Genomic DNA, 17,323 nt, shown 5'->3' on the forward strand with positions numbered 1-17,323 from the left:
TGTTCATGTGTCGGTGCGTTTGTGTCACTTTGAAGTAGCTCTCAGACAATAGTTTGACATTTTTGGAAAATACGCCCAGCGAATTTCTTGCCGAGACTTGAAACTTCACCTCCCATGTCTGAAATATTCCCCTTTAGGATTGTAAAAAACTATTTCAATGTGGATTCCCAATTTCAGCGACATTCATCCGACATTTTTTCAAGATTAATTCCCTCGAAAACAAACAAAAGTGACTCTCATGTTGTCGCTAAGGGGGGGGGGGGGACGTGAGCTGATAACCAAAGTCGGTGGGATTCATCCTCTGGTTACCATGGATACCGGTGCCAAATTCCATGGCAGTGCATTCAATGGTTGTTAGGATGTTTCAGTCTGGACCAAAGAGGTGGAGCGACAGGTTACATTAACATGAAGTCCCTTTACTCTACGTACTGTTATCTTCTCTCTGTGTGTGTGTGTGTGTGTGTGTGTGTGTGTGTGTGTGTGTGTGTGTGTGTGTGTGTGTGTGTGTGTGTGTGAGCTTGGCGGCGTGCCAGCTCCCTGTATGAGCGTGATCCTGGCGACAGAGCGCTGATTGTGCGCTGTGGTATGGGATGTATGTCGGGCTTGGAGAGCACCGGGCGCTGCCTAAAAGAACTGAGCAGCCACCCACCAACCCACCGGGGTTACTGAGGCCACAGAGGAGGAGGAGGGAGTTTTTCACACACACTCCTTCTTATTTGTCCACTTTTTTTCCCCCCTCCTCCTTCCTCACACGCTTTCCCTGGAAAACATTCAAGTTTCTCTTTTTGTTTTATTTGAGTTTTTTTTTTTCTCGTTCTTCTCACTCCGTGTTTGTTTCCCGGCCCCTTTTCTTCTTCTCCATCTGTCGCCCCTATAAATTTAGTTTAGACACACACACACACACACACACACACACACACACACACACACACACACACACACATCTCTGCTCTGTCTCAGGTGATTGTCTTGAGTGTTTCTCCCCCACGTCTCCACCATGATCTGTGTGCATCCGAGTGTGTGTGTGTGTGTGTGTGTGTGTGTGTGTGTGTGTGTGTGTGTGTGTGTGTGTGTGTGTGTGTGTGTGTGCGCGTGCGTGCGTTTCATTGGATTCGGGGCCATGGCAGCGCTCAGCTGCTCCTTCTCTAACTGGGTTTGTCTGTAAAGAGCTTAGCGCTGGTGGGCGTAGGAGAGCACTAAGCTGATTACCGTCCACCAACGAGCCACTTCTCACATGGAGGCCGTGTGTGTGTGTGTGTGTGTGTGTGTGTGTGTGTGTGCGCGTGTGTGTCCCTTTTTCTCTTGTTTGTTTATGTGGCCGCATGTGGTTTCAGTCACTGTTTGTGTGCGTCTTGAGCTGTGCGTAAACCGGACGGTTCAGGTGGAGGAGCTTCAGGGGATGACGGGAGGTCAGAGTTGATCTCTGGGTCGGCTGAAGTGCTGACGTTTTACAAACCGGGAGAGAATCCGCTTAAGACTCCTGTGGAGAGGTCAAGTTATTCTCAGAGGAGCCGCCATCAAATCTCTTTTTTTTTTTTTCTTTCTTCTTTCTCACAAGGGCTTTGGCTGTGAAGCCCTGATCTTACTAGATTGCTTGAATTGTGCCCAATTAAGACATTTCAGACCAGGCGACTGTGGCTTTTTGGGACGAGGGCGAAACTTTGCAATGAAATAAACCGTAACAGCCGACGTGTCGAGTACCACATCTTACCTACAAAATACTGTAGTATGTACTTCTGATATGTACTTTATCTTCTTTCACATCTGTTTACTGCTTCAAATTTCCCTTGAGTGTAACTAATGCAGCTTGCAGACAGAACACCAACCAGATATTATAATTTGCCGTTGATTCATTTTAATGAGCAGCAGGGGATTAAATTTGCAAGTGACAGTTGTAGGTCGCGTCTCGCAAAATCAACTCTTTAGTTTAGTCAAATTTGAGGGAAAGAGGAAGTGAAATGGCATTAGAACCAAAAAGAATGTGGACCAATCGGACCCGAATTTGCACGCAGATGTTCATAGTTACTAGTCATGATGGTTGAAGGTCCAACGAATCAAAGGTTTTGAGTTCATGATGGCAATAAGTGTGAAGTAGAAACGCAAACTGAACTTTTTTTTTTGTAGCTTCAGCCAACAGATCTTGCAGCACTGGACTCTGAGGACTTTCTGCAAAGTGGAAGTTGAGTTTATAAATTGGGTGTTTCTACTTTTAAAAGAAAAAACCCATCTTTTGACATATGGATTGCTCAACTCCTGGAGGGAAACTGTAGACTAAACACACACGGCCTACATTTCAGTTACCTAACCCTGACGCATCGACCAGGGTCCACGTTCTCTGCAGCTCTGTTCAGGCTGATCAGGAAGCCAAATTGACAAAGAGTCAAATATTTCATTTCACTACAGAACATTTTCCAATCCGTGGACAAGTGAGTTTTGGATCAGTTTTGGATCCTCTGGACCATCTACATGCAAACTCCGACACCCGAGAAACACCTTCCACGGTCAAGATCACTGGAATCTTCCAACGTGGTGATCGAGAGAGAGAGAGAACAAACAGCCCCACCGACCCGCCGTATGGGACCCATCGGTGCAGATCGAATGAAGGAGCCTGCGATGTTTGCTCACTGCTGCCATTATTGGCCCCGAGAACGGTCGTTAACCTTTTTAGAGTGCTGCCTCACCTCTACGTCACCTCGGCGTCAGCGCCCTTCGCCGGGCCTCAGTGGCAGAACTAACAGCTTCCTGTGCTTTGCGGGGCTTTTCCTTATTGAATTGAATACGTTGTGTAGAGTCGGTTACACGTCAGCACATGGGTCCTCTGACTGGAAATGATTTTTCTTGTGAGTCAATTAATTTATTGCATTAGGAGACAAGTCTCTAGCTTGTATTGCAGAACCAGTGGCACACTTAGTCAACAGTTCATTTGCTTTAGAATTTGTATGGACTAACTAATGACTTGTGTATATATATCAGAATACATATACATATTTTGTGGTGATTTCTTTTAAAACAATTGTTCTTCAATTTCACACAAAAGCAGGCTTCTCATGTCTGGCGGTTGACCGTGGACTGTGACAGCTGTCGCTAGTGTTAGCAAATGCTAAACGCTAACTCTTTTTCACTTCATTGAAAAACGTTGTTTCCAGCTGTTTATACCCAAAATAGTACGGTGGATGTTCCAGTGTTGAACCGGTACTTTTCTAATTCAACCTAACAAAATAATGGAGTTAGCTCATGACGTGTCTCTGGTCTTTGGAAGTAAAGCTTAGGTCACTACTGTAGCGTCCGTTAAAATAGACAAATACGCGGTTTAATTCACTCCTTGTGTTTCGGTAAGGCCAAAAACTGCACCCTTAAAAAGGCCCGGCATCACTTTTATTAGAGACCCGGCTTTGTTGGGGACCACAGACCACATGTGAATTAACCCCGTTGTCTCTGGTTGTATTGTTGTCAATATTAAGGCCAAACCTGAACTCCATTTAAGAACAACTTTCAGGAGGCAAACAGTTTATTTGGATTCAGCAGCCGTGCCACGCTCTTACCATCGCCATGTGCCAAAATGGAAATGGTGGGGAAACCACACCCGCCCGACACAAACTGGCACCGTGTCGGTTTATATTTCTCTACACATGAGTGCCGTCGACGGGTTTACAAGCCTGTGTGTGTGTTTACCTGCAGTGAAGACTGGCTGTGTGTTTTTAAGTGGTGTTCCTGGACACATCGTGCTTATTTTGATGTTTGCGTCCTTAAAACTTGATGTTCTGTTTCTGTTGTCTGACAGACAGCATCTCTAAAATCTACAATTACAGCCTCTTCCACAGCCCGTTAACACGATGTTCTTCTCCCCGCTGCGGGCGTCACGGCGCTTAACCAGAGCATTAAAAGCCCCGAATCAGCGGAGGAGAGGAAATGAAAAAATGTGGCCGACTCTCCTGCCTACTTATTAGTCATACGTGGTCAAGAACAAACAAGTAGAAAATAACACGGCGAAGAGGTTTCGGGAGGGGTGTGCGTCTGTGCAATGTGTTTACTGCTCACGTCCCCGCTGAATTTCATTTGGCATTAATGAAATTGTTTGTATTCATGGCCAGTTGTGATCCAGAGGAGCTGAAAGAAACACGAGTCTTCGCTTGCACGTGTTCCCCCGGCTGTATGGGACTAGCTGACTGGGTTTGTGGGTGTCATCCACACGTGTTGGCGTCCGCTTTGAGCTGATGATGATGATGATGATGATGATGATGATGATGATGATCAGGGCTTTTTGGAAGTCCAGCAGAATCTGAATATGAATCGTCACCTCCTGTCCATAAACACCACACACACACACACACACACACACACACACACACATATACACTCTCACACACACACACACAGTGAGTGATCGGCCCTGCGTCATCAAGCTGCTCGTCTACGTGACGTGGTGACTCACATCCATGTCTCCATTAACTGCTCTTGTTTTTCCAGCTGTCTTAATTCTGTGAGAAAACCGACCAGACGTACAGAGCGGTCCTCAAAAGAGCCTGTTTGCTACAAATCACATGCACCAAACCATGCAGGTGGGATGACGATCATTATTTTACCCTCATAGTGTTTTCACTCTAGTGTGCCGGAGTAAAGGGGGGGGGGGGGGTCACTGGTCCAAAAAAGTCCCGTAATAACAAGTCAAACTTAAAACTAAATGAAGAAGAGGAGGCTAAAAACAGGATGGAGATGAAGACTAGGAGGAGAGGACTCTTTTAATAAATGTTTTTTTTTTCCTCCTGTGGAGATGAAGTGAGAGTGAAAAGCGTCGCCAGCGGAGCCTCCAGAAGGTCCGTAGATAAATATTTGCGGTGCGTGTTGGCCCAGTCTGGCTGTCTAACCAGTCAGACACACACACTGACTTACACACACACACACACACACACACACACACACACACACACACACACACACACACACACACACACACACACACACACACACAGACAGAAATCCATCCACACCTACACTCATATTAGTCAGATAGATACACAGATACACAGCGTTAGCACACGCATCAAATCACAGTCCCAATTACTGCCCATAATATAGCTACATGCAGCAGCTTAATACGAATGGGGAAGTGTGTGTGTGTGTGTGTGTGTGTGTGTGTGTGTGTGTGTGTGTGTGTGTGTGTGTGTGTGTGTGTGTGTGTGTGTGTGTCCGTCCGTCCCCGTCCCCGTCCCCTCATGCCAGCTTCTGGCCTCTGCTCCAGTCTGATGATGAATTGTGTAATTATTAATAGAGACATCTCTGCCCCTTCATACCGCCACACACACACACACACACACACACACACACAGGCACTGTGAAACACAGATTGGCATCAGTTTGTAAACACGCGGGAAAAGATTTCCAAATGCAAACTAGATTCCACACCGTCAGCCCCCCCCCCCCCCCTCTGTACCCTCTGATGCTGCGAAACAGAGGGTGAATTTGGGTTTAGTAGGTAAGCGAGGAGCACATTTATTATTTACAGCCATGTCTTAGCAGAAGAAGGAAGCTTTTAATTGATCTTTTGAAAGACTCTGATGAGAGCCGCTACAAGCACGGAGCAGATGTGACTGTAATCTGCTTTTGTTCGGAGTTTGTGGAGTTTTGAATTAGTAATGACCCTCAGACGACAGCGGGGCCGTAAAGAATGCATTATTAAACATTGCTGGATGTAATGTTGTTTGGTGGAAACCGATAGCGCTAATATGAAGTGACAGTTAGCTTCAAGCTAACTCTCGTACAATACGTCAAATGGTGACATTCATGTTTAATATTGATTTACAAATGGAATAAATAAATAAAATATCATTGTGTGGCTGTAGGAGAGTGAACAGTAAGCGATGAACGGCGGACTCCGCCACCAACAATGAGTTAATGACAGAACTTAAATACATTGTATGGCAGAAACAATGTTGACTGTAAATGGTATCCAGAGTATACATATCTTAAGGATTAACACTCTAAACATAAGACAACTTTGTTACTTTAACAAGAAGATTTTTTTGAACATTTGAAGATGTTGACATTTCATTCGTGAGGATTGAATCCATTTGTTACTTAACCGAAGACTTACCAAAGTTTTATTTTTTAAAAAGTCTAAGATTCCAAAACAAAGGAATTATCCTGCTGACTGTTATTTGAATTATTACCGGGTGAAGCAAGACGAGAAACAAATGTCTCAATTGCAGCTCCGTCGCTCAGCTGCCTTTCTTAAAGATGGTGCAACAGCTTCTTGTGTTTCAGTCCGTTTGTCCGTCCACGTCAGAGAGCCGGAGCTGGCACTCTGGAAAAAGCCTTACTCAGAACTGAGGACCCCCACCTGCTTATGCTATTACTCTATATATCACTTCACTCAAGACGCCGCCTGCGTGTGTGTGTGTGTGTGTGTGTGTGTGTGTGTGTGTGTGTGTGTGTGTGTGTGTGTGTGTGTGTGTGTGTGTGTGTGTGTGTGTGTGTGTGTGTGTGTGTGTGTGTGTGTGTGTGTGTGTGTGTGTGTGTGTGTGTGTGTGTTCAGGAGAGCCATCCACACGGGGGAGAAAGTGGCAGAACTGGTGGAGCGACACCACACACGGAGACGAAGAGAAATCCGTGTTTCTGAGTCGGCAAACAATGAAAATGCGTGCATGTGACAGAGACGGAGATTGAATGGGATAACATTCCCTAAAACACTTTCGTCCTCTTGGCTTTAGCTCCGTGCGTCCTGTCCAGGGACAGGACGTCCCATGTCAGATTTCAGTACAGTAGCCACTTTCTCTGAGACAAGGTCGGCCCTCGTTTGAAACGCTATATTTACAACCACTAAAGGAAGTCTCCTCTCAAGCGAGGTTCAACTTTTACACAGTTCACAATGTGTTTGAACGTAGTTGGCTCCAATATCAATTTATATATTTATAATTTACAATGATAAAAAAACTGAATATTTGGTGTATTTGATTTAATTTACTGACAACTGACTAATCGTTTCAGCCCTAATTAATGGTGTTGTACCTGCAGACAGCATAGAGGGTTAAATTTTGCTCAGTTGCACTCTGTAAACCACCCACCACACGGTTGGTAACATTTTCTAAAGCTTCCAGGTACACACACACACACACACACACATGCGGGCCAATGAAAGGTTTCGGCTCACAAAAGTCTCCTGGCCGTCGACGGTCAGGTATGTAAAGGCCGACATGCTTCGCCCAGATTACGAATGCAAACTGCATGTTCCGAATTTTGTCCGCGGGTGATCTAAAAATACTCGGGCGTGAGGCACGTGGGCGCTGAACGTGGTTCTCCCACATATGTGCTCTTTCCCCCCCTTTCCCCCCCCCCACTCAGCACTGCTGCTCTGTCTGTCTCTTCCTGTCCCCACACATTCCAGCTCCTCTGTGTGCCATAACACACCCACTCACAGTCTCTCCCACTGTGTCGCTGCATAATGAAACTAGCCTGCAGCCTCTCGCCCTTTTTTTTTTTTTTTTTTCCTCACTTGAATACAATCATGTCAAAAAATCCGACAAAACGCAGACAGAAATTACAACATTTAATGAGTTAAAGCGATTAGCGTGTCATGTAAGAAATTGCTTTTGGCCTCGTCTGACTCGCTGACTTTCTCCACCTCTGTTAAAGTTTTCATAACACCTCGTCATCGTCTCCACATGTGCAAATACGGTACACACTCAAACCTGCGCACACACCTGGATAACAGGTTGTTATGTAGCAGTTGTAGCTGCGGCGAGTGTGATTGACAGCAGCAGCGTTTAAGGCAAGAGTGTGTGTGTGTGTGTGTGTGTGTGTGTGTGTGTGTGTGTGTGTGTGTGTGTGTGTGTGTGTGTGTGTGTGTGTGTGTGTGTGTGTGTGTGTGTGTGTGTGTGAGAGAACATGCGAAAAGCACACACAGCACTCGTCTTTCAAACGCCGCACTACCTGCTTTCCGCTGCCAACTGCACAGTGCAGTGTGTGTGTGTGTGTGTGTGTGTGTGTGTGTGTGTGTGTGTGTGTGTGTGTGTGTGTGTGTGTGTGTGTGTGTGTGTGTGTGTGTGTGTGTGTGTGTGTGAACGGCTCGGCATAAAGGGGAGATGTGCTGCGTTCACGGTTCTCATAATGGGGGCATTTCAAACAATAAAAAGCTTCCTGTTGGACAATTCGTTGGCGGTATGGAGGGATTGTTGTTGCCATAAGTTTTCTGTGAAGGACAACATTATCAAAGCGAGCATGTTCAAGGATTCAAGAACAACAAAATGCATTTGTAGTCCACTCGCTACACAAGTCAAAATATGACAAAACAAAAATCAGAAGTGCAGACCTGTGCATTTTTTTTTTTTAAAACTTGCACTAGGAGGAATGCAAACGGAAGCGATAAAACAATTCCCCAGGCAATATGGCCGACACCTTAGCATTACAAATTTGACACTGTCCATCAACTTTGACTGTGTTCGAGCACAATAATGGAGCCGTCGAGGGTTAGCCTGATTATTCCGCTCCCCGCGCTGCCTCCTCCGATGTTGTTGCGTGTCCTCACTCGTATGCCATAAGTGCTCCAGTAATAAAGAGGAAAGGACATCAAATTAAAGTAAAAATGTGTCAGATTTAATGGGAGCTACGGGCCTGCAGCATGTAAATTGCTCCGCCGTTGCCATACCAATGTCCCCCCGCGCTTCCCAGAAACCACTTGTCAGTCCATCATGGTGGGCAGTGCTGCGACGCCTCCTCCCCTTTGATTTTCTGTTAATGCGTTCACCTGATGATCGATGCTCACTCACCAGCCAGCTCTTCTTGTATTTATTAAAAAACAAACTGCTGCTGGTGTTTCTGCGGAAAAAAACCCCCAAAATGGTCTTATTGAAACTACAAAACCCACTTAGTTGCTGTGTTTTCCTGATTTTTATTTTTTGATCTGCCCTGGCATCAGTGGAAATGCATCAAACTGGTTGAATGTATTCTCTCTGAATCGGCGTACTTGACAGCGAAAAGGAGTAAATGTGAAAGCTTGCACTTCCCCCCCAAAGTCTGTCGTCTTGAGTATCAAACACTCATTCCCTGCAGACTTCAGAGCAGCTCGCTTATTTATTTATTTTTTTGCGGATTCACACGTCGTTTTTCATTGCAGATTATTTTCCATGTCTATAAAACCTCTGAAAATAGTGAAAAATGTCTGTTACAGTCAGGTCAATGTCATAAACCACGACTTGGCCTCGGGGGGGGGGGGGGGGGGGGCTTTATAATCAGCGCGGCATGCGACACCCTCCGTCCTTATAGGTCAGAGGTCTGGCTTTGGCGTCAGAGCTGCAGCCTGGGAGGAATGTGGTGTCTTGCACAAAGACGTCCCTGCAGGTTGGACGGTGGCAAGAGAAATCTCTCAAACCCAAACGTATCTTTTGTGCCTGAATGCAAAAGCGCAGATTGATGCGTCCGAGGAGCAGCGGAAAGAGGAGCTAAAGTGATGAAGACAGTGGGGATTTCCAGTCGTTCATCTTTTCCTGCTGCTTCTGTTTTCATTTACTGTCACTGATGTTGGGGGTCTAATAACTCTAGTACAGGTCTCTCCTTCTGAAATAAAACGTGATTTAACTCGCACTGTCTGAGTGACCGGTGGACTCGGTGACCCGCATCACGGCTCCGTGTCTTGTGGGAGCCGGGGCGGCAGGAAAATGACAGACCGACACTCGATTTACGGCCAAGAGAACAGGGTGGCTTTCAATTTTAGACTGCCCTCGATTGAGACATCACATAGACCCAGACTCTCCTAATTACACACACACACACACACACACACACACACACACACACACACACACACACACACACACACACACAGGCGGCTGGAGCACAGTTATTGGCTAGACACAGACTGCGGAGGCAGATCGCCTTGTCTAACCTCTTGATTTAAACACTCTGGCTGAGAAAAAGGAGGGAAGAGAAGCACACACACACGCACACACACACACACACACACACACACACGATCCTCACTGCGGTCATTATTGCATCGATTCGCCCGCGGATGGAGAAACGATGCGAGGAAATGAATGAGATCGATGGACAGACCACCGTGGGGGGGGGGGGTCAGAGCCGTGGAAGGGGAAGCAAAGTGAAAATGAGAAGGCAATATTTGATTAGAGCGGAAACATTTGCAAGTTTGCTTATATAAGAGGGCGCATGTGCATTAGGATGAGGCATCGGAGGGTTGTTTCCCTGTATAATTTCCCATGTCTGTGTTTGGTGAAAGGTCATCATTAAGTGAATGTCATCCGCATAATTATAGTGTCTCTGTGTGCGTCCATGGCAGTGCACCGGTGCGTGTCCAGGCTGTCTCCTCTGGTCCCTCTGGTTGGCTGGCTTGATTGTTTGTGTCGGTGTGTGTGTTTTTTTTTTTGTTTTTTTTTTGAGCGAGCGAGCGAGCGGCTCCGCTCTGGTTTTGGGCCGTCACGGCTTGGCCGGCTGGCGGGCACCGTCTGTGCCGAGGGGGGCTAAATATAGCTCACTGCACCAGGAAGAGGACAAACTGGAGAAAAAGAGAGAGAGAGAGAGAGGGAGAGAGAGAGGGAGGGGCATAAATATAGAGTACCCTCATGCAATTAGAGAGTCAAGCGCTGCTGGGAAATTTTAGGGCAAGAGACACACAAGGAACTCTCTCAACCTGTTCTCTTTACAAGCTTCGTGCGTTTGTTATTTTGGCTGAAGGCAGCCTGAGTGCCTTTGGTGTGAGTCATCATCACATCTGACTGAGAGCAGCCCAGTTTAAAGTGCATCGACTAATCTTTACAGCCAGAGTCATGATCCTGCAAACTCTAGGTGAACCCTACCGCTATTTTGCATTTTTCGCTCTCCCTTTTATTCAAACAACGCTTAAGAGGCGCGACAAAGCAATTACACTGCATGCAATAGTCATTATGAACCATGCCCTAACCAGAGCAGCAACATTAATAACATAAACATCAGTGGCCATCTATCTTTCAGGTTAATTGCATGTCACACCGGGTAAAATAGGTCTAATAAATCGTGTGTGGCACTGTGCGGTATCAGTATCGAGGCATGTCACACTTTGCTCGATGTCGGGTCAGCCGGTTTGTTCTGCGCAATTTAATTCTGTATTCTGATTGGTCGGTTTGGGTCGTAGCGAGACACAGAATCATAAATCCCCGCCGTTGACTCGGGGCCATGAGACGTGGCACCCTGCGCAAACTTGTGACACGCTAGTGTTGCTGACAGGTCGTCATGAGGCGGACAGTTGTCCTCCATGACGCACTACATAGCATAAAAGGAGCAATCGTTGGTCCCCGAGCGCCCGCTGTGTCGGGCCAACGTCTGGAAATATGATGTAGTTTGATCTTGGACCATTATTTTTAGTTGAAGAGCAAAGATTTCACAATGATTCACTGACGATCGTGAACTTCGTTTTCCCAAAATAGCACAGCTGTCGGGTTCTTTTAGTGTCGGGTCAAATTGCTAAGGCTTTTAAAGCATGTTGACCCCTTAAATCAGTCGGTGGTCGTGTCTCAAAGTGCCACCGTCATATGTCAACCAGGTTTCTCTCGCAATCGTCAACTTTTGGCCTGGGACGCCCCAAAACCACGCCTTGCACAAGGGCCGTTACAAAAAAAAAAAAAAAAAAAAAACCCGAGCAGATGGCTGCCTGCCGCCATGTGATTCGTCTGCTCTCTCTCTCCTCTGGAGCAGAATTATCATTAAGTCCCGCTAATCCTATCAACTGTGCAAACAAGGCCAGGAGAGACTCCATTGCTGGTGGCACACAGTAGCGGCATTTTTTTTCCCCCGGCGACGCACACCTGTGCGCTCGCATGTCCGACGTGATGTGACGAGCTGGAATTGCCAGAAAAGCCTGACGTGACGTCTCGGGTCTGTTTTCGCTCGCTTGCGCCTGCAGCGAAAGGTGTCCTCTCATTCTCCTTCCCCGCTGTTCCATTTTTATCTTTCTTCCTAAATCTGAGAGTCTTTTTCCAGCTTCGTTGGCTTCATTGTTTATTCCTATTGTTCGCTTTAGGGCCACTGTGTTTCCAGGATGATAAGCAGACACTGATAACTTGCATTGGATATTATAATTACCTTGATAAGCAAGAGACACTGTATATACATGTCATAATATTTAGTTCTTCTTCATATCTGAGTTATTGTTTGTCCTGCATCTAACCAAACAATTTCCTCTTTCTGTTTCCTTTTTGGTTCTTCAGAGTGCTGATGTCAGTGCGTCGTCCTTTGGGAAACTATCTGGTGCCGCTCGGAGAGCTTCAAAGCTTTGCCTGTTCCTTCTGTGACGACCAAGCACATTGAGGGAGCAGCTGGATCGGACACGCCCATGAAGCACTTTGACAAACTGATGGAAAACTTTTTTTTTTTTCCTTCCCTTTCATCTTGTTGGTTGTGGAAACCAACAGGGATGTGTGCCAAATGACATTCTTAACACGCTATTTGCTGCTCTCATTCCCTGAGTGAAAGCCAATCAGAGAAGGGTACAAAACAAAAATGGAGATTGGTGTTTTTTTGATTATTTTTTTCCAAGAGAAAAATTCTAAGAATTAAGGTGGCTATTTAGTTTATGGATAAGAAAATGAATCGAATTATATATCTGCTCAAAAAGTGCCTCATTTTCAGATTGTAGCCATTTTAAAAAGAACTAACTGAAGCTTTGAGGGGTTTTTTTGGGGGGGGGGGGGGGGGGAGTTGTGCTTGATTTGATGTAGTTACAAAAAAAATGCAGCAGAAGATAAAGATATGGGGGGGGGGGGTAGCGTTGGTGTGAGCTTTTGCTGCGTTCATGTCATGAGGGATGATTCTGGTGTCTACAACTGGCGAGCATCAGTTGAACATGTGTATAGAGTTGTGCATGGTCAATATAACACTATATCCGTCAATGTACTTCTGTGTCATTTGAGTTTAACGTTCATAAGTACGGCTCGGGTGAAGTTGGAAACTGGAAAACACAATAAATCTGACATGAATGCAGCATTTTTCGCTAGCATTAACAATGATAACGGTACGAGCCAATCTGCTGGCCTTCCTGTCTACTGTGAGAAATATTAGCATAGCCCGTGTTAGCATTCAGCTCGTCATCAACCTGTGCTGCTCTTATTCTGTCTTTTTATCTGTCTGATAACTTTTTAACAAAGCCATACACCTAAAGTATTGAACACGCAGGATGGAAACAAACGGAACCTGTAGCAGGGGGATGTAGTAGCTTGCTAGTTAGCTTAAGCCACCTAGGTCAGATTAACGTATTAGCATCTTGCCAGGCCGTAAATTCAGCATCCTGCTGACCACAGCTCAGGTTGAGACCCCTGATACTGAGCCAAGGTATCCCATTAGTGCTATTAGCTCCAGACACTTGTGTCTCGTTTAATCCACTTCGTCTCAGGATGCTAAATAACATTAGGTACGTACAGCGGAGGATAGAGACCCTATCAATAGCCATTGCTAATGCTAGCTTTGTAGCGGTAAGCACACTGCTTTTAGCCCGGGAGAAAGGGGTCACTTCATATCTCAGTTCTGTCGGTACGAAACAACAAATGGATCTGCTAATTTGTTCTCAGCTATTTTATACATGAAGGTACCAAACTGTTTAGGATTATACGATTTTACATTTTTAAACCGGTTAAATTGAAAGTGCTTTGACCTTAAATCCTTCTTTAAGACTCTGTTTCTATCTCCCTCCCTCCTTTCTGTCTTTTGCTTAGCTCCTTCTTTAATCTCCGCTATGCATCAGCACTAAAGTGCCTGTCTGTCCCTTTTATCTGTCTGTCTCTCTGCCCCGTCTTAGCAGCAAGTACTAATAGGGCTGTCCTAGCAGAATATATCATTAAGTCTATTTTTGTGTCTATTTTTGTCTCTTTTTGGCTGTACAGTTCTCATGAAATAACTTGTTTGTTTGTTCGGTGTGACAATGATCTGTCAGACGACTTGACTGAAAGCCATGGCCCTAATCGGAGGAGATTTGGACCGTTTGTCTTTGTCGGTAATGGAGGACTTAATTGTCACAGTGCCAAAACACCACAACAACAACAAAAAGACTAAGCTCCAAAAGCACCTCAAGAAGCAACCTTCAGCTCTCAAGACTGGACGTATTGCTTTGTTTTGTTTTAGAAGTGTAACTTTTTGTGTTCCCCTGTTGTTTTTTGCAGCGTGGGGGGGGGGGGGCCATATCTGGCCGCTGCTTATGTGACACTTGTGTGCGATAAAGGTCATTATGAGGACCTGCGCACGCTTCAACCTTGAATTTGCCTCCGACTTTAACCAGAGGATGAAAAAGAAATTCAACAACAAAAAACAAAAAAAGAAAAAAAAAAAAGAAAATACATGTATACATCTATGTAGCGCCAAATTGTACCCGTGTGTTTGTCTGCCTCTCTCGGGAAGTTCGTGAACTCGCTCACTCTGGTCACGTGACTCTGGGAGGCCGAGAGCATAACGATGCAGCTTTATTATGAGCAGATTGGGATCTGTGGTTTCAATTGGCTCTAATAGCGGTTACTAATGCAGCAGCGGGGGAGGAAAAAAAAACAACAATTGGACTTCAAATCAGATTCAGCACAGATCCCAGACTTTCACGCAGACTTGCAGGCAAACACATCTTGATATATTTCTAATGTCTTTTGGAGATGTTCTCATATTGAAACTCAGCAGACTTCAGCCAAATGCTCGAGGCTTCTTGTAGTTTAGAGAGAGAGAGAGCAAAAACAGGCTTTCGGTTGGAAAACAAGTGGACATTATCATCCTGCCATTTAGAGCCCACTTTGAGCTCTGAGCATCTCATGGACTTTTGAATGAAGGTTTTTATTTTTTTATTTTTTGTCAAACTGGCTGCAGTCTGGAGATGTTTCCTTTGACTGCCAGTGGGGGAAGATGGTCACAACCACATATCATGGCCTACGAAGCTCAGACGAACAGGGTTCAATAGTTTAAGTGGCTATATGATCATAATGTTCATGAAATGTGCAGGAAAGTGCTGCTGCTGTTTTAAATTGTATTTGATCTCTGTTCCCCAGTGGGATGGTACTGAGTGGGAATATTGTGAGATTTGCCATTGATGTAGACAGTTTTACTTCTGTTGCTTTAGAAAAAAAAAAAAAAAAAGTCAAACAACAAAGGGCTTGTGGTTTCCTTTGTTTCTGTGTCTGGCTTCCTTTTGAGTGATGTAACGGGGATGACTGTTAAAAGACGGTGGCAGCTTTAAGACAGAAAAACAGCAGCGCTACTATTTTAAGCGGGAGAGGAGGGGAAGACGCTACAATTTACGGGGCTGAGGCGAGTGTGAACATCTGCATGAAAGGCCACAGACACATGCCCCTCACGCCCTCGCCGTCTTTGACTCACACACACACACACACACACACACACACACACAGATGCTTGTAGAGGCTTGCGACCGTGGTGGATGTCACACTGTGGAAAACTGATTGTTATCCGCAGAGCCTCTATTTAGCTGCATCACATTCACCACTCCCATTGATAAGATCCTTTGCACTCCAGGTTGGCGGGTTGCCAGCGGGGGTTAATCACTCGTCTTACTGGTAATTTGACCAATATGGTGTTTGCCGGGCGAGCTCCCTCTCTTGTCTTATTTGATACCGACCTCTCGCTCAGCGCTCGGTTTAATTAAATAAGCCTGTTTTTTTTGTTTTTTTTAAGGCCTGGTAAATCTTTGCTTTTCTCTTCTCGTTAACATGCATGAGGTCTTGTATCATCCTCGTCCACAGATGGCCAAGTAATTCAACCCAGACAGAGGCACCATAGGAATGAATAGAAATGAGGGAACACACACGAAACGGAGGTCAGGCCTGCACCTGCAGATCCTCTCACTTCCCTTTATTGGGAGAAAATAAGGTCAGTGTGGACAACTAAAAGCTTGGTCGCACCTGTATGAGAAAAGAAAAGGCACACACACACACACACTATCACCAGAAGGGTTACTGAAACATACACTCTTTACACACACTTACATCCTAAACACAGTGAGTCCCGGGGGACATTTCCTCTTTCCTGTAATGTACTTGCACAAGCAGTGCTCCTGATTCAGTGTCTTGACTTTTACCATCAACTTTTCCCTCATGATTCTCAAGAAAACCAAGGTTTTCTGAATGAAAGAAGTCAACTCTTTTTCCATGTGATGCAACGGAGCGGCTTTGGTCGACGTGAGAAGTCAAAACGAACTCCATTCTCATGCCCAGCGATGCAGACAAATCAGCGCTGCTCTCTGACGGGGAGAGAATGGAGGCAGCGACAACGCCCGCCTCGGCCGTGGTGGCAACATCTCCGGTCAAGACGACAGAGTGAAAGAGAGAGACAGGGAGGAGAGGAGGAGGAGGAGGAGGAGGAGGACGGGGGTGTGGATGCTGGCTGGGGGCCAAGGCGAGAGGACACCGAGTTCAGACGCAGAGAGGTGCTTCTGGATGGAGGCCAACAGGTGGGCCTGTTGTGTCTGAGCGGGCGGCTGTTTTCATCTCCTTCATAGTGAGTGTGTGACACTGTATCTTCATGCAGCCATTGGCACACAGCGGCAGAAGTGGACTCAATAACCCCCCGCTTGTTTATACACTGCGGGATGGCCACAGGGATACTTGTACAGGCTCATACACCGCTTCTCACCTCTATACATCCTACAAACGAAACAATGTGGGAAGTGAAAATCACATGTTGGCCTGCTCAGATCTCACGTCCACAATAAGGTCAGACACATTTATCCCAGGGTGTTCCTGAGCTGAAATAGTGACGGGTTTTTACTTTAATTTATTCATTTTTTTAAGAGACGGAAGGGATTGTAAGTTGTGGGTGGTGCCCAGGGTTATTAAATTATACATTTTAACCCCTTATTATTATTATTAATTTTTTTTCTTTAAACACTCCCCTTGACCTGTGACACTGTCCCCACGACGTGTCAAATAATAGCACAAGGCACAATTTGAGTAATCGTCTCCCAACACAAGAGACAAGTTAAATGAACACACACAGCGCACTGCATGCGATCTCAGATTATATCGAGTACATATAACTCTTGTGTTTGTCATCATGGTTTGTTTTATTTTAAAGGGGGATCCTTTACGTGTCTGCTGAGCCCAGTGAAAACAACTGTGAAAACATCTGGTATAAAGGGCAGATATGTATGTCTTGGCCTCTTTGATGGGGCTGAGAGTGCTTTATATTTATTACTGTGTTTACATCTTTTGTCCCCCGGCCATACGGAGCATGAACAGTCCGTACTGCTCCGTGTTGGCAACAATACAGGAAGTCTTCCTGTCTTTATGACTTCCTCCACGGCGCAGGCCACAGGAAACGCGCTGGATGTGAGACACGGAAATAGCTTTAGCTCCCA

At 45.6% G+C, this 17,323-nt stretch overlaps 1 protein-coding gene across 2 annotated transcripts in view; it reads left to right on the forward strand.

The window, feature by feature from the left end:
• The window catches only part of si:ch73-335l21.1 (insulin receptor substrate 1-B), a 37,450-nt gene extending 24,805 nt beyond the window's left edge, over positions 1 to 12,645 (forward strand). The window contains exon 4 of one of the 2 annotated variants that reach the window (XM_068713324.1): positions 12,192 to 12,645. In XM_068713324.1, coding sequence (XP_068569425.1) covers positions 12,192 to 12,199 — 8 coding nt within the window. In that variant the 3' untranslated portion in view covers positions 12,200 to 12,645. Of the gene's footprint in view, positions 1 to 4,467; positions 4,542 to 12,191 lie in introns of those variants that run through there. The other variant, XM_068713323.1, reaches the window with a different exon arrangement.
• Positions 12,646 to 17,323: the final 4,678 nt, after the last annotated feature.

Source organism: Cebidichthys violaceus, unplaced genomic scaffold, assembly GCF_023349555.1.
Source record: "Cebidichthys violaceus isolate CVI_PGR_0920_01 unplaced genomic scaffold, fCebVio1.0.p SCAF_19, whole genome shotgun sequence".
NCBI lineage: Eukaryota > Metazoa > Chordata > Actinopteri > Perciformes > Stichaeidae > Cebidichthys > Cebidichthys violaceus.